The sequence below is a fragment of the Ambystoma mexicanum genome, chromosome 9 (genome assembly GCF_040938575.1).
Source record: "Ambystoma mexicanum isolate Mex_15411 chromosome 9, UKY_AmexF1_1, whole genome shotgun sequence".
In the NCBI taxonomy this organism is placed as follows: Eukaryota; Metazoa; Chordata; class Amphibia; order Caudata; family Ambystomatidae; genus Ambystoma; species Ambystoma mexicanum.
Window position 1 is genome coordinate 275459517 of NC_090931.1, and position 17613 is coordinate 275477129.

General features: G+C 47.6%; 1 protein-coding gene across 7 annotated transcripts in view; it reads left to right on the top strand.

Moving 5' to 3' along the window:
• Window positions 1-17613, top strand: part of NF1 (neurofibromin 1) — a 3279657-nt gene that overhangs the window by 2222400 nt on the left and 1039644 nt on the right. For all 7 annotated transcript variants that reach the window (XM_069614617.1, XM_069614618.1, XM_069614621.1 and 4 more), the window contains 2 exons: window positions 13478-13910; window positions 15538-15878. In XM_069614617.1, the coding sequence (XP_069470718.1) occupies window positions 13478-13910; window positions 15538-15878 (774 nt within the window). The remainder of the gene's footprint in view (window positions 1-13477; window positions 13911-15537; window positions 15879-17613) is intronic.

The window sequence follows — 17613 nt, forward strand, 5'->3', positions numbered from 1 at the left end:
TTCTGTTTTCAACAAGAAAAATAATTTATTTTTTGTCCCCCATTTTAAATGTGAGTTGTGGCTGTTTATAGCCAAATGTCTGGATTCATCCTCCGCAGCGGCTGAGCTTGGGGGCGGAGGGGAAATTAGGGAACCGAGGTACATGGGCATAGTGATGTATATGTGCAGCGTCTGACGTCAAGTCCTGAGTCGACGAGCACCACATCAAGTCAAGATGGATCAACGACTGAGTCGAGATGCACTAGACCCCCTGTTGAAATGTTTTCTGAGAAGCTGACACTGGAATGGATATCTATCTGATGAGGAATCTACAGGTGAAGAATCCACAGAACATTACGGGTAAGTAAATTTTCCTTCCTGGCAGTAGATAAAGAATTGATGAAACAGCCGCCCAATATGACCTCAGTTTTCTTGCTACATAACCAACTTTTGGAATCTCTAGTAATATTAGTAATGGAAGTGCTAGCTTGCTCAGCAGCTCTTAAAACATCAGACTTTCCTTGCCTTCCTGGTGTTGTGTTGCATGGAGTGGAAACCTTACCGGCTGGGGAGATACAGGATGGTTTTACCTCCCTCGTTGAGGATGGAAAAAAGGCTTTGCACCCTAATTGCAGTCAGCCCTTGATCCAGTCAATGATTTAGCCAGCTCTTTTGGGATCCATTGTTAGAACACACATGTGCCTTAACACGTCCAGATTTGCGCGGCATGTTCAGGCAAAGCTCTTAGATATGCTCTTTGATGGGGATAATCTTTTCAGAGCTAAAGCAGTCTAGTTGCTAGAAAAAGGCCATGGCCGTGGCCAGGACATGCAGTAGCCTGCCACAATGATTAACACTTAATCTTACTCTTTCTTTAATAAGCATCCTTTTAGTTGTTTCTCCTTGTACTCTGAGGGTGAGGGCAGGCTTCATCCGTTAACTGGCCTTGCAATTGCTTCTAGGTTCTGTCTTCCCTTTGCTCGGCTACCTCTACGCCATCCTTCCTCTGGCCCTTCCTTGTCCCTGGTTCCTTTGCTTTTAAAGGTAGTTGGAAAAGGCAGCTATCAAGCTGGTCACTGCCTTGGAAAGGGGCAAAGAAATGTATTCCCTGTACTTTCTGTTGCTAAAGGATGATTGAGGTTTCTTCCATCATGAACCTTGAGGCTCTTGATCAGGTTACTTCGGAAGGACACATTCAAAATTGTCTCTCGGGCCCAGATCTTTCAGGCTTTCCAGTTGTAGGACTGGTTGGTGTCCATGAACCTCGCATACACATACTACTCCTACGTCCCGTCCCCTTTCCTCCATACTGTATGGGCGTCCCTCGCTAGGGACGGGAGATGGAACCTTTTTCACCAGAAAAATCATCTTCCACTTTAAATTCAGATGCGCGCGGCGGATGGCCCTGGGAGCATGTGCTTCCCCTAGCTCCGTCCACAGGTGCCACTCCTCAGACCTCTTTTCTGCGTCGACGGGCCCGGACCTCTTTCACCAGCGCTCCTGCATTAGCCCTCTGGCTTAGTAATTCCATGCGCTCCTCCCCAGAGAAGTACATTTGTCTTTGTATTTCTTTTTCAATTGTCAGGTACCGCTTTGTGCTCTGGCGTCGCGCTCCACCCTGGCACATGTCGACTACAGCGAACTTCAGCAGGTGCCCATCCTGAGAGGGTCCCTTCCCAATGTCTGATCCCCATGCCCTCTGCCTCCACTGCCTTGGCCCAGACCACGGCTGGGATGGCTCTACTGCGTGCAAAGCTCTGACACAGCACGCTCTCAAGAACAGACTAGCCAGGTCGAGTGAGCTCTTTGGGAGGTTGCGTCCTTGGGACCTAAAGCATTCGTGAAGCAGAAGATCAGGCCCGAGGTAGGTGCACTGTTCTCCTCCTCATCCCGCAAAGGCGACTTCTTTCCCAGGAAGCGCACGAGCAGAAAGGACCTTACCGGTCCTACGACCAGCACAGGCACTGAGGCTGCTCCAGCTACCGGCCACCAGGCCGAGGGATCGCAAGATCCGACTAGTCATCCTGCTGAGGGACACAAGGTACTATTACTAGGTCTCAACTCAAGGGCTACCCCCTAACACTGGACTGATGTCTCAGTGGGTGCCTGTATGCAGCGCTACCGGCTCTACAGCCGGGGACACTCCGCCTATCATGCCCAGTCCTGATCTGCAGGGTAGGCCTCCACCGCTCCGTGTAATGGAGGAAGCCAGGCCCAGCGCTGTAAGTACCACGACGCAGGCACATGGCATGCAGCAAGACAAAATGGCAGCCGGGCCAGACAAAATGAAGGCTCACCCGACACCACCTCCCTCTCGGGACCAGGTGGCGGAGCGAGTTTCCAGGTGGGACTGGTCAATGCCTGCCATTTGGCCCACAGCATACCCATCTACTTCGCAGGGCAGATGCATCTTGTCCCATATTGCAAGACAGGGCACACCTAGGTCTCGGCAACCTCAAGACCCTGCACCTATGCCTACTCCATCCAGCACTCCTCCGGCCTGTCAAGACAGGTTCTTTAAGAAGTTCCTTACTCTCGTGAGGTCCCCACAGATGGATACCATCCTTAGGAATGTGATCAGGGACATGCTTCCTCCGGTACAGCTGCTAGCACCCACGGCCACACTGCCTTTGGGTCCAGCTCCTCTAAGTTCAGCACAGTCCCAGGCGCACACGCCAGTCCCTACAACACCGGCTCCCATGCCTGTTCCAGCCACGACAGCCCTGTCCACGCTGCTGCAGCAGGCTCCGGTGCTGATAGCCAGTACGCCACAGCTTCCTGCGCCCAGCACTCCTCTGACTGCACCGAACCAGCAAGGGACAATGGTGGACACAGATGACAGGGAGGACCCGACACTCCATCAGCCAAAGCCTTTCACAAAGAGCTGGCAGGCCTGGCTGAGTATTTGGGAGAATCCCACAGCCACATGTGGAACAACCGGAGGCATGGGTATTGGCAGAAGTTCTCACTCAAGTCCCACGGCAAGAACGGGAATCCCACTGCAGAAGGACATGGTGGCGCTTGCCAAAAAAGTATGGCTGAAGCCACATTCTACCCAGCCTACCAATCAGCGTCTCGAACACTAAGTTTAGGCAAACGGAAGCGGACCCCCCTCTTACTGTCGGCGCACCCCCAGCCACACTCATCGGTGATGGCAGCAGCTTCACTGTACTCTAAGCCTCAGTTGTCCTCGGCTACATCAGCCTCAGCACTCCTGGGTAAGGAGGAGAAAATACTGGAAGCATTTGGAAAGAAAATCTTTTGCAATGCCACTCTCCATCTGCGCCATTCCAATGCGGATGCCATGCTGGCAGCGGTCAGCCAGAGGCTTGGGCAGGAGATCACTGACTTCCTACCTGTACTCCCTGTGCAGAGCCAGGTTCGCTTCAAGGCTGGCATGGCTGAAGCCAAAATAGTGCCATAGGACATATTGGAGTTGTTACGCTCACCTGGTCTCCACGGGGGCGTTACACGAAGCTGAGCGATGGACGTCTGCACGCGTCTCTTCCTGTCCCACTGCTTCACTCACGCTTGGGCGCTAACCTAAAATGATGAACGGAGAAGTTAACTTGCTGCGTAGGGTGGGCAAGACTCCCACCTCCCTCATGCCTCCAACCGCTTCCCTCTGTGCTTATGTCTCACCGTAGGTATTTTAACGATGGGCTCTCCGTCCTGCGTCTGAATGCAGGGGCACTTTAATGTTCTTAGGCACTTTAACTGGATCTAGTTCCTTCACTGATCCTACTGATCCTACGACCTGTAAGTGGAATCCAGACCAGCTGTGACTCCATAAGTAAGTCTTGGTACCAATTGGTTCTTGGTAACTGTTTTTGCTTAATGTGTTTCTTCTTGTTGCCAAAGTTTCACTATTGTCCTTATTATTTTGCAGGAGCGGTCTTTGGAGATGCCAGGTTAAGCAATGGACACCTAAATGCGGCGCTGAGCAATATTTATGCAGGTGGGTGTTAGCGCGTGAGCGCGGCGTCGAGATGTATTTTAAAATGGGTATTTGTCTATTGCGCGGCTAACCTGGTGTCTTTTTCCTTCCTCTACAGGTGCGGTGATGCTCCAGAGCAGCGACCGTGTGGACCACTTCGATGGAATCCTGAGACGACTGATGACTCCGGGTAAGTTTTTGTTCTCCCTTCTCTCCTTTCTGCAGGTGCGATGGTCCTCAGGAGCGGCGGGAGAGAGAGCCGTTCGGATGGAATTGGAAAGACTGCTTCTCTCAGGTAAGAACTTAACTAATGTTGTTCTTCTTGTTTTTCCCTTTTTCGACAGGTGCTGATGGTCTGTGGTTCCCGATGAAGAGAACAGGGTGTGGCTGAAGTCCAGGTAAGCAGGAGTAGAGCTGGCATGGTGAGCGTTACACTGCAGGAGTGCAGAATAACGCGATGCGTGTTCTGCTCTTTGGGTGTGGTTTATATCGCCCAGGTAAAATAGTCCCAGGTAAAGTAGTTCCAGGCCCAGCCACACCCTAGAAACTAGACTGCATAGTTCAGTTCTTCAGGACTGGGCTATGTGTGCCTACATGTTCACTGGCACCTCATTCCATGTGGTCAAATAGTATGAGCCTGGTACCAAAGGCGCCAGGACTGGCTCCAGGAGAGCATCTGATAATGTTTTGTGGTCTTTAAAGCCCCAATGGAAGCCTGCAACTTGGGAAGGATGGTTTGGTCCTGAAGACAGGCGGCTCACAAGGACCTTTTCCAGTCCCAGCCTCAGAGGGTAAGAAATCGTGACACATCGTCCGGATCCATGAGTCTCCGGTGGGGGGCAGGCTTGCCCTTTTCACACTCTGCTGGCGGACAATGTTCACAGACCCAAGGAGCTTCTCTGTAGTATCCACGGGCTTCGAGCTTACTATCCCTCCTTCTCTTTTCTCCTCCACTCCGCTCCCACAGATTGCTAAAGCAACTCTGTTGGGGCAAATACACTCGCTCGTAGAGTCGGGCAGTGGAGGAAGTCCCAACCTCGCAGCAGGGTATGGGCTTCTATTCACAAATTTTCACCATACACAAAACGAACCAGACTGGCCTGAGAGTTGTATTGGACCTTTCCATCTTGAACCGTTCCCTTGCTCCCCAAAAGTTCAAGATGGTTACCCCGGCGCTAATTGCAGAGACATTGTGTGCAGGAGACTGGATGTGCTCCCTAGATCTGAAGGATGCCTACCTACACATCCCGATCTGTCAACCCCATTGGTCCGTTCTGAGGTTCAGGATTAAGGGTTTTCACTTCCAATACAAGGTTCTACCCTTAGCCCTCAATTCGGCCCCCAGGGTCTTTACAAGATAGATGAACGCTGTTGCAGCCCTACTCCTGGCACAGGGGCCTCACATCTACCCATATATAGATGACTGGTTGCTCAGGGCAAGGTCTCTGGATGCAGTCCAGCACACTGCCTCCACCCGCATGTCTCTTGGCAGTGCCGCATACGGGGCTCAAAATGAGATGATTTTAGTTGCACTTCGCAGCTGTCGTGATTCCTACCCCCGGGGGCCCAGACCAAGTCCAGCAACCCCGGAAGCAGGCATCAAGTTATTCTAAGCAAGCCCAACAACCCCTGCTAGGGGCTATTTGGGTGCAGTGCTGGCGCCTATGGCGCCAGGCTCATATGGAGAGTCAGTCCTGGCGCCATAGGCGCCAAGCTCATAGATTAAAACTTACATGATGCAGACCATGCTGCAAACTCACCTGATGCAGACCATGCTGCAAGAGCTCCAAGCCAAAAGAGGCTTGGAAGGGACTACTTTACCTAGGGACTATTTTTTTACTCGGGTGGGGCTGGGGAGGAATACTTACCTGGGACTACTTTGGAGGCTATTTAAACCACGCCCAAAGAGCAGCACACGCTTCGCGTTATTCTGCATTCAGCAGCGTAACGCTTACCGTGCCTGCAAGTCTGCATCCAGTCTTCTGCCACGCCCGCCTCGAGTCTGGAGCTCCTAGAATAAGGGAGAAAGAAGGAGAAAAGGTTAGAACAAGAGCAATACCTTTGATCCTTACCTGAATTCCCGATCCATCGCGCCTTCGAGCTGGAAGAAAGAAGTTATTTTATGCCCGTCGCCTCGCCTGCTGCAGCGCCGCGCTGAACTCACCGGCCTTCGCAGCATCTTCACATTCCACCGCATCCTTCTGCATGTTCCCGCCGCACTCCGGCACCTAAGGGGAAGACGAGAACAGCAAGGTGAGCCAAGGGAATACACAGAGGCAATATTAGCTACCCCCCCATAGACTTACCTGATTTTACCACCGGGGGTACTATTCCTTCTCACGGGTCGGTGCAGCTTCCACTGCATCCTCGCCGAACCCCGGCCCCTAAGGGGAACCAAAAGGACAGCAAGGTGAAACAAAGGGACAAACAAGGGGAAACCTCCTCTCCACAATAGACTTACCTGATTTTACCGCCGAAGGCATTATTCCCCTAGACTTCATACTTTCTCTCAGCGCCCGAATAAGGGAGAAAGCAACAGGTTACATATTGACATTATTTTATCGAACTGTGTTGGATAATACAAATCCTTACCTGAATATTACCGGTTGCCACGAGGAACTCTTCGCTAGGGTCAAGCTGCAACCTGCAAGGAATCGGACAGAGTGAAAGTCAGACATTTGAACTCTTACGAACTACATACTTACGGCGTCTTGCCGGGACACTCGGAGTCAATATTGTTCTGGAACTCACCAATTTCTTCGAGCCAGTGAAGCAATTGGTTATCTACGCGCCCCTGCGCTCAATGCAGGATGGAGAGCTCATCTTTCCAAACCATCAGAAGAATATTCCTACGGGCCAAGCAAACGAAGCTAGGTGGGCCAGTCCAGTCCGTCATCTCGGCACTACGCGTCACATTGGTGGAGACCGCAGCTGTCCAGTTCAGATCAACGCACCTGTGGTAGCCAGGTGAGCGTATCAGCAGCCTCCTGGAGTCAGAATAGGGGTTCCCAGGCAGAGCAGGTCAGCATCCAACACCATCTCCACCAGGACCTAGTCTGGTGGAGCTAGGACAACAACAAGCGGATAGGCAGACCCTTACTTCAACCAGCACCGCAGGTCACCATCACCACAGACTCGTCCTTAGCGGGCTGGGGAGCTACCTTGGGCAGCCACTGTGTCCATGGGGTATGGTCCCATCAGGAGCAAGCGGCCCACATCAACTGGCTCGAGTTGATGGCCATCTGGCTCGCTCTCAAAGGCTTCCTCCCGATCATCAGCGGAAAGGCGATCCTCATTCAGAGAGACCGCTCCACCAGCATGTATTACATCAACAAGCAGGGTATCACCAGGTCTCCTCCCCTCGGCACTCTAGCAGTCAGCATTTGGGAGTGGGTTCTGGTAAACGACAAGCACCTGGCAGCAATCCACCTCCCGGGGGAGTCCAACCTAGAGGCCGACAGGCTCAGCAGGCTGGGTGCAGACAACTAAGAATGCCAGTTGGACGAAGATGTCCTTCAGGGGATCTCCGACTGGTGTATCTCTTTGCCACCTCGTCCAACAGGAGCTACCCCCAGTTTGCGTCCTGGCAGGGACAGGGGGGGGGGCTCTCTGGGCAACGTGATGCAGATCCATTGGGACAACATGTGTATGCCTTCCCTCCCACTCCCCTGGTCCACAGGGTAATCTGCAAGATCAGGGAGACCCGGCACCTCCGAATCATCCTGATGGCTCTGTGGTGACCAGCAAGGCCATGGTTCTCGGAACTACTCAGCCTGCCGGATCAGGCCCCAGTGCACCTTCTGCTGGGCCCAGCACACCTACTCTCTCAGCAGGGAGGCACAGTCATCCACCTCGCCCCCCAGTGGTTATCCCTCACAGCATGGTTCCTGTACAAGTTACACAGCCATCTGCATCTCTCCCAAGTGAACCTAGACATTATAAAAGAGGCTAGGAGCGATGCTACCAGGAGCGAGTAGAAAAACAAGTGGGCCAGGTTTTGTCACTGGGCGAAATCAAGAGGTCGATCCATTGACCTGCACTCTTGACGACGTGGTATCCTTCTCTGACCACCTCCCACACTCTGGGATGCAGGTAGACACATGCCGCACCGATCTGGTAGCCATTGGAGTCTACAGGAACTCAGAGGAGGAGTAATTTCCATCCTCTAATCCGGTGGTTAAAAGATACTTGGTGGGCCTTATCAGGCTTTAACACCTACCAAGAAGCCACATTCCGTGTGGGACCTCAATGTGGTCTTGGGCACCCTGGCACATAAAACTTTCAAACCTATGGTCTCTGCGGACATCAGGCTAGTCATTATTAAGACGACCCTCCTGGTGGGCCTTACCTCAGCTTGTCGGATCGGTGAAATCCTGGCGCTGGTGGCTTGAGCGCCTTATAATACTTTTCAGAAGGACAATGTGGTGTTTAGAACTCAATCCGCATTCTTACCTAAGGTCGTCTCCTCTTTTCACTTAAGTGAGGAGATAGTGCTACCAATGTTCTTCACAGACCCCAAGGATGACACTCGGAGGGTACTGCACTGTCTGGACGCGAGTCCTGCGCTGAGATACTACCCGGACAGGAACAAGAGCTTCCGCAAATCAGACTCCCTCTTTGTCACCAGTGGTGGGTCAAAGCTTGGCTGTCAAGCTTCCAAGGCTTCCATAGCAAGGTGGATGGTTACGGCTATCAAGGAGGCGTACGAAGGGCAGCACAAACCTCTTCGTTCAAATATGCATGGACACGCAATCAGAGCTAAAACCACAGCGGTTGCTTTCCAGATGCACGTTCCGTGGCTGGTTATCAGCAAAGCGGCTACATGAGCTACGCCCTCAGCCTTCTGCAAGCACTACTGCTTGGATGCCGGCTCCTGGTCGGTCGCGGCATTTGGTAAGGAAGTGTTAAGGAACTTGTTTTCTTAAGAGAGCATCTCTCCACCCTGGGGCTACATTCAATTGTACTTACCCATACAGTAGAGAGGAAAGGGGACAGGACATAGGAGTAATTATAAGTTACTCACCGTATTCACTAACGTACTCCTAGTCCATAGTCCCCTTTCCTCCATATGTCCCACCCCCCCCCCCAATAAAACTGGTGTCATTAGGAAATGTTAATATTTAAAGGGGAAGGGGATTTTTCTGGTGAAAAAGGTGCCGTCTCCCGTCCCTAGCGACACCCATACAGTATGGAGGAAAGGGCACTATGGACTAGGAGTATGTTAGTCACTACGGTGAGTAACCTATAATTTCTATGTACCCATTCATCCAAAACACAGGAAATACCCAAGATTCATGATCAGTACCACCCGCTACAATTTCAGGGTCCTTCCTTTTTGCCTTACCCATGTTTTTGCACCAGGTTCTTGTGGTGGCTGTGCATCTATCAGGATAAAATGCAGGCCTTCCCATTCCTAGACAATTGGTTCATTCAAGCTCACTCTCCAGAGCTGGTTCCTGACCACCTGCATTGTACTTTCATCTGCTGTACAACCTGGCTTCTCCCTCAATTTAAAGTCCTACATAACACCCACCTGCCACCTAGAGTTAATTATAGTGGTTCTCAGCACCGACTCGGGCACCGTTTTTCCTCCCAGGACAGATTCACAAACATCCACACAATGTGAGCATTTTCCAATCACTAATTGCAGCCTCTGGTTTCCTGCACCTCCTGGGCATCCTAGTGTACTGCATCATCCTAGTGCCAGAGGCTCCTCTGTGTATGAAGTTGCTCCAGTGGCTACTTTGTTGTCAGTGGTTGGGCAGCATGACCCAAATGTTCCAGGTTTCAAACATAATGTTGTACAACCACCTGCAGAGAGCCAGACAAGACAACATGCAGAGGTGAGAGGCGCTCTTGCAAACTTGCCCTCAGATGACGATAGTTATGAATACCACTCTGCCAGAATGGGACGCTCACCTGAACGATCTCGAGGTGAGTGGGCTTTGGCCCCCAGCAGAGATGAATCTGCTCGTCAGAGTTTCATGTAATCTGTTAGCCCTTGATTGCTTTTCTTCCTACTGTTCAAAATAAGTGTCCCCTGATTCTGACGGACAAGACAGTGGTTATGCACTAGGCAGTCCACAAAAAGCAAGGCATTGCAGGCTCCCTCCCTCTATCCAGATAAGCAAAGCTACTGTGGTTCTGAGACCTTGTCTGTGGCTTCTCATTGTGCCCGGACAGAGAACTTGGTGACTGTTACCCTAAGCAGTCAGGGATCACTCTTCCACACTGGGTGCCTTGCCAAGAAGTCTTGGATGACATTTTCAGCCTCATGTGTAACTCATTGGCTTCAGTATGAACAAAAAGTGGGAGGAGTTCAGCTCTGGAAGTTTCATCCGGGAGGGACCATGAGGGAAACGGAGATTTCGGGCTGGAGGAGATTCACTTACACCATAATTGATTTCTCCTAGATTGGTCTCAAAGGATGTAGAACCTGGTCCTTCTGGACTTGGCCATATCTCCTCCTTGACATCTCCCAGAGAGGGTAGACAATTTAACAGGTGTCTGTAGGAATCAGAATCCTCAACCTTTGTACCGGTTGCTGAAATATAGATTGGAACCTGTCAGATGACCACCTGGGTGGATTCCTCTCTTCCAGAAAGCCCGTAACTAAGTCAGTATCTCTAAAAGTGGATTGTGCTATGCTTCTCAAAATCTAATGATGTGATATGAAAGGAAGTGCCTTTGATTATGTCAAGGCTCATTCCACCTGGGCCTAGTAACTATTCTGCACTGTTGAGGGATGTGCAGCCTTGGACATCAGCAAGGCATCCACTTGGGCATCTTTGCACACCTTTGCCAAACACTACTGCCTAGACACCTTGTCAGGCCAGGATGCCTTTTTGGCCTAGCTATGCAGCAGTTTTCATGTTTAGGGAATGCCTATTTGTTTCTTCCCTCCTCCAGATTCACACTGCTTTGGGAGAAAGATGAACAAATTGTTGGACAGCGCAATTGTTTCTGATGGATTCTTTCCTCACAAATTCCTCGTCAACCTACCAACTTGCCCACACACAAGCACCATTAAAATATGTTTCTATGTTCCCTCAGCTGCTGATAATAAGGTGCAAAGGTGTTATGGGGGCTTGGCAGGCTGTTTATTTAACACAAATGGTATCCTTCACAGAGCCATGGAATTGACTGCACTGAGGCGAGACTGTATGGCACAGCCGCGTGCTACCTTTTGGTAGTTTAATGTTTCCCAAAATCAGCTGATGATGGGAATATAGCTATCATTTGGTATCAGTGGTAGGAGATTACATCAGTAAGAACATTACAAAGGAAAAGCTATTTTTTTAGTGATATACTTAAATATATCCATTGTGGCTTTGTTGAAGGTTTGGGGGCAGTGCATTAATTTATGAATCTATTTCATTGCTGAAAAGTATGTCCTTGGCAAACAAGCGCCACTTTATTTGGTTTTAATGACCTTATTGCAGCCTTTGACTCTGTAAACTACACACTTGGACATTGACCCCCTGATGGGCCATTAACGATTATTATTGAAATGGATGTGCGGTTTAAAGTAAACATCTTCTATGGACAGCGAGGTAAACTCACAGAAATTCCCTCTTATGCTTGGAGTTAGACAAGGTTGTGTTCTACTGACCCTTCTGCCAATTGAACCAAATATTGTTAGTCAATTCACCAAGAGTGGGTACTCTTGTTTTATTGGTGTTTTGGCCCATGGAGACCATCTAATGCTCTTTGCTCTAAACCCCTGTGCCCTTCAAGGCTTAGACTTGGCATATTTTTATACACATGTCAAAACATGACCTGAAAGTAAACATGACCAAATCCAATGTTCTGTGCGCTGGCATGCCTGCCTGACAGCTGCAGTTGATCTGGGCTAATAAGGCGAACGTGGCTTGGCTATCTGAGTTCTCCTCCTTGGATTTTACTATCTTGCATAATTCAACCTGATCTGCTCACAGTTAGTGCAAATATTTGTTGGGGGAAGGGGCACTACTCCAATATATTCCTCATTGTGCATATTTATATGGCCAGGTTTGTCCCAGTAGCATTTTTATTGTTTGGGTATAAAATAATTTACCAAGCGTTCTCACAAACGACAGAACACTAATTTTATTCTTTAATAGCTCTCTGCTAGAGCTTGCTCATTCTATGAACCTGGAATTAAGGTCTGTTATGAATACTATTAAATTACACCCTGTATTACTTTTACTCCGTATTTCGAAAATCCATGTCTTAATCAAGCACATCTTATGATGTAGGACTTATTACATTCTGACATATATTGTAGCACCAGCCGGCTCATTTATTGGAATACCAAATCTGAAAATGATTGCATGCATCTTTTCCACAGAATGACCTTTGCAGGGCAGGTCAATTTAAATGTCATGAAGGAGGAGGACAACTGGAGGATTTCTAGCTTGGAAAGCGCTTGTACTCTGCATAAGCTCCCACTCAGAAGCTATTTAAGTCCATAAGAATATCTCACTTCGATAGTAAAGCGTGTGCAGAAATGAGAATTGACTTTCTTCTTCTAACGTCTGACTAATGGGCAGCAAGCTCAAAAGATCCCAAATGATAAATGCTTTTACAATTGCTCAATTTGAGAGGACATACTTGCGTTTGTACTGTTGTGTCTGGTATATTTGCGACCCATTTTTGAAGTCTGGGTCCTAACAGCCTTTTTTTGTATTGTTTGGGCCTTTATCTGCACACTGTTTACTCATTCATAGAACGTGCCTTTGCAATTAGGAAAAGACACAAGAGCTGATATTTTCTTAATATTGCCTTTTTTATTGCTTTTTTAGCAGAAAGTCAAATGTTGAACTATTGACTGTTGTTGTAGATCTGCATTGTATTTGTTTCAATTTTATTAAACTATGATTTCATCTAAATAATTTGTTGACAGAATGAACATGTGTTTTGCTAAAAACTGCTTCTGTGGAGGCCTTAGTGAATAGTTTGAAAACTTTATATGCATAATCTGTGAGAATGCTAAACTAAACTGACACAGTAACGTGTTGGTGTTCCCCAGTGTGTACCTAGTTCCAGATGTCTGTGACCATGAGTACCCATTTCTCCATTTGGCCACAGTTGGAGAGTAAGCTTGCATCATCAAATCCATTGTCTGGCATCAGTGTTTTAACTCGAATGCTTAGACATGCTCTATGTATGTGGACGTCCTTTTGCCTTATTCTTATCACAGTTTATAGAGATTATGCACTTGTGATTGTAAAATCAAAAACCTTCATATATTTATTTTGTTCTGAGTAAAAGTAACGTATTTAAATGTTTTTAAATCTGGCCCGGTTATGGATTCCTTTTTGACGTGTTCTGGTTTTCATAACGTCTGCACAGTTTAAATATTCTCTGCATGTTATTTTCAGGGGTGATGTTCTGTTTGGGAGGATGTATTTTAACTCTGATCGGGGAATTGGTATCAAAATTGCCTATAGTAGTTCTAATGACAAATCAAGTTTTAGCTGTTTTCATTTAGTTTCCCACATTTGAGAGAAGTATGTGCTTCACCATATCTTTAAACCTGAGCCAGGATGTCCTAATATGTACTTTTTTGTTCTTGTAAAGGTTCAAAACAGGACAGATCAATGGAGATTTGCTGATTTATCACGTGTTGCTTACCTTGAAGCCATACTATGCCAAGCCATACGAGATTGTTGTGGACCTCACCCATGCTGGGCCCAGCAATCGCTTTAAAACAGACTTCCTTTCAAAATGGTTTGTGGTTTTCCCTGGCTTCGCTTATGAAAACGTGACGGCGGTTTACATCTACAATTGTAACTCTTGGGTCAGAGAATACACCAAATATCATGAAAGGCTGCTAACTGGCCTTAAAGGAAGCAAAAGGCTAATTTTCATTGATCCATCTGGAAAATTGGCAGAACACATTGAACATGATCAGCAAAAACTCCCAGCTGCCACTTTGGCTTTAGAAGAGGACTTGAAAGTGTTCAACAACGCACTGAAGCTGGCCCACAAAGACACAAAGGTTTCGATCAAAGTAAGTCATGCTTAACTTGCACAAGTAATGTACGTGTATTCAGTTGAAAAGCACATAAAACAAGTGCCTTTTGGTCAGAATTTAATCTACAAAATACTCTGATGGATATTGGTCTTGCTTTATAAGATCGGAGTTGGAGGTAAGCATGGCTTTGAATTGAATCATGGTTCCCAAATGTTTATAGGATGTGACCACGTTAAAATCTGCCATACATAGCTGGACTGAAGCCCATGATCTGCAAAAGAGCAACCACATGATTCAACCTAATTTTGTTGAGCGGAGTTGCACAGAACTAAACTGTTGCTTGGCTTCAACCCTTGAAAGGTAGTCATCTCAGCTAAGGGGTGTTGCACAAATATGTTTCAAGACCAGGCATCTCACTTAAAGGGCATATTATGTGTTCATATATTGCAAGCCTACTCAGTTTGCTGCCAGTGGAACAAAACGCGACTGCAGTGTCTACCGTTCCATCACATTTTGCATGTCTTTCTCCCAAAATCTGATTGGGATTCAACATTAAGTGCACATCTGCCTCTTCACAAGCCATTATTAGGCAACACTTTGTTTAGCCGTAGGACAATGACCATCTGCCCCCCAAACCCAACCTAATATTTCCTTCTTCTCTTGTCCAGCAAATTCAGTATTTCTCAAAGATGGCCTCAGGGACATACTGAGACTTACCAAGTCCTGAAAAATATTATTTTCAAGTAGACCTTCAGAATGCATTCTGTTTCACCCAGAATCCCACTCTACAAGAATGTTTGCGGGGCAGGTCAACCACCTATTGCATATAAGAAGGCCCCCTCTTTATTAAGATCTCTAACTCTCAACAAGCCACAAAATTCCCACGTGCTTCCTGGCTTAGAGTCTATCTGGTTGTGCAAAATGAAACATTCAGCGATACAAAATGGCAGCAAAGTGACCTATTATGTTACAAAATAATAATCAAATATCTTTTCTAGTAAATTGCAAGATTGGCTTGCGATACACACCAGTTTTGTATCAAGGAAGTATGAAACCTCCCTGTCAATTTGAGTCCTTCAGGCTGTTAAATGCTGGTTAAAAGGGACCTACAGCAAAACACTAATTCCATCAACCCAAGCAAACCCCTTTTGGCTTTTTTCCAATTCTGAGTCAGCACTCCTCACTTATAAAGCTGGCAGTGTGAGCAGCTTCTTTGCGGCTGTATTTGCCAACTATGTCCTTCTAGTTTGTGCAATGTCTGCTCGGATAGACGAAACAATTTCATGCTGGATCGGACACTGAGAAGAGTACAGAACACGTCTATAAGATCACACCATATCTTGTACAATTGTTTCATCTGTTATCATCAGGGTGATTTCTCCATCTGAGTTGGCATCGCTAATAATCGAGGATGAGCCCGTTTAAGTATTGATTGTGAACATCAGAAGTGAAGTAAAAACATCTCCTCACTGGCACCTCAAAGTACAAAAAGGACCAGGGAAATGTAGCATGGTATGTTTTGTTTGGGGCTGAGGCTATCCTGTAAAGACAGTGTTGTTCTCATTATGCTGCATTTTGCGGTAGTGTTACCTGCAAATCCCAAACTGTAAAATGTCTGCTTTCTGTACCCCTGGCACTAACATTGCTTTTTGTTTCTCTTCAGGTGGGCTCTACGGCAGTTCAAGTTACTTCAGCTGAGAGAACAAGGGTCCTGGGACAATCTGTGTTTCTAAATGATATTTATTATGCTTCTGAGATTGAGGAGATCTGTCTTGTGGATGAAAATCAGTTCACCCTAACTATCGCCAACCAGGGAACACCACTGACTTTCATGCACCAGGAGTGTGAAGCCATTGTGCAGTCTATCATTCACATACGGACAAGATGGGAGCTGTCTCAGCCAGATTCCATCCCACAGCACACTAAAATCCGGCCAAAGGATGTCCCTGGAACACTTCTAAATATTGCTTTGCTAAATTTGGGAAGTTCTGACCCCAGTTTACGGTAGAACACGCTTCTCACACTAATATGAAATGTTGTTAGTTAACATGACATTTGTATTTCAGGATCAGTCTTTCAAACAGTCAAGCTTTTGCTTCTCCTATGCACTTTAAATCTGTTGTCTATAGAATGAATTACCAACAACCAATATTGAATTTTTCTTGGATGCTCTTTTGTCTGGTGTTAGCTCCTGGAACCTCTTACATGTTTCCCTAAGCATGACATTAGGATCTGAACTGTTATTTGTCCATTTTGGTTTCACTGAGGCTAAAAAACCCAATCTTTTAGTTTAAAAATGTATATTTGAAAACTTGGTATTAACCTACATCACCTGAACTATCTAAGAGTTCATAACTCCCTGCTTAAACCATTCTGTGAAGACTATTCATCTAGGTAGTTGCACATCTTTTAGCTGTAGTTTTATAATGTGCAGGTAAGACCAGGCTGTTTCTAGTTATTCAAAAGATGTATTTCTTCAGCATGGGGCTTGGAATCCTCTGTAACATTAAAGTAGTTTAGTTTTAAGCTAAAAAAAATGCTTGTCGCTTCTATAGCCTATCGGAGTCATGTTGGGTCATACTGCCCCAGCCAATGACACTCATCCTCTTAAGCTCCACCCCTGGTGGCTATCTTCATATATTTTATTTAAATGTTTGTGGTGTGATTCCTGGTTTTTCGCCCCTCGAAATCCGACAGCATTTTGCTGTTTTTTGCCGATTTTCTTTAGTCACATTGTGACTACCGACAGTGGGGATGCGTTGCCGGAGGAGAACCTTGGTCCATCATTAGATCTCTGACTCGTGGCCACCATGGGCCTAGATTTGGGTCTTTGCTTCGACACCATGGCGGACACTGCGAAGACTTTTTTTTTCAGGGCCTGTGAGAACTGCGGTCTGAAGAACATCTTCCTTTAAGATCGGCACCTTTGGTGCATCGACGATGTGGATGGATGTTTGATTTGCCAGGCCTTCTCCTCCAAGACACACAAATACCGCCATAGGAGGTTAGTGGTGTGGATAGAGGAATGGAAAGCCTCTGATGCGCCCTTCCAGGCGTAGTCATGCCTCTTCCAGGGCCGGCAGGTCCAAAGACTGTGGTCCTTCTGACAAAAAAGAGGTGGAGGTCCTTTCAGGATGCTTCCCTGGTGAAGATCCAAAAGAAGGTAAAATCGTCACATGCTCCAATGCCTTCTTCATCGACAGTCGCCGCAGCTGCGGAACCCAGATCAGAGTGGCTGATCGCCATCAACGGCTCGGGCCACAGTTAGCCTACCAGCAGGTAGGCTGGTTCCTCTGATGAGAAAATTGTTAGCGCAATCGACCTAACACAAGGCTTCGTCAAAGGGCAAGTCGTCCAAAGACCCATCAGTGGCTCCACGGACATCGACTCAGTCCTTAACACACGCCTCGTCGACAGCCTCATCCATCAGGACCATTGTGCCCTCGACGACCGCCCCGTCCACGAAGACTGGTCTTCCATTGACGGCTTTGATCACACTAAGGGGCTCATCGACGACTGTCACCGTTGCTACTGTGATGGTTACCTTGACGCCCAGAATATCTTTGCCGCCTTGACCTCCGTTGGTGGTTCCGAAGAGTCCTGTCAACGATGGCACCATTTCCTGCTCCGCAGGCTCCTGTCATCACCTATTTCCTAAAGGCTCGGATTTGGTGAGGCACATGCCTACAGCTAAGGATTTCCTGCTTAAACCCACCACGGCCACATCACTTTTCACCTT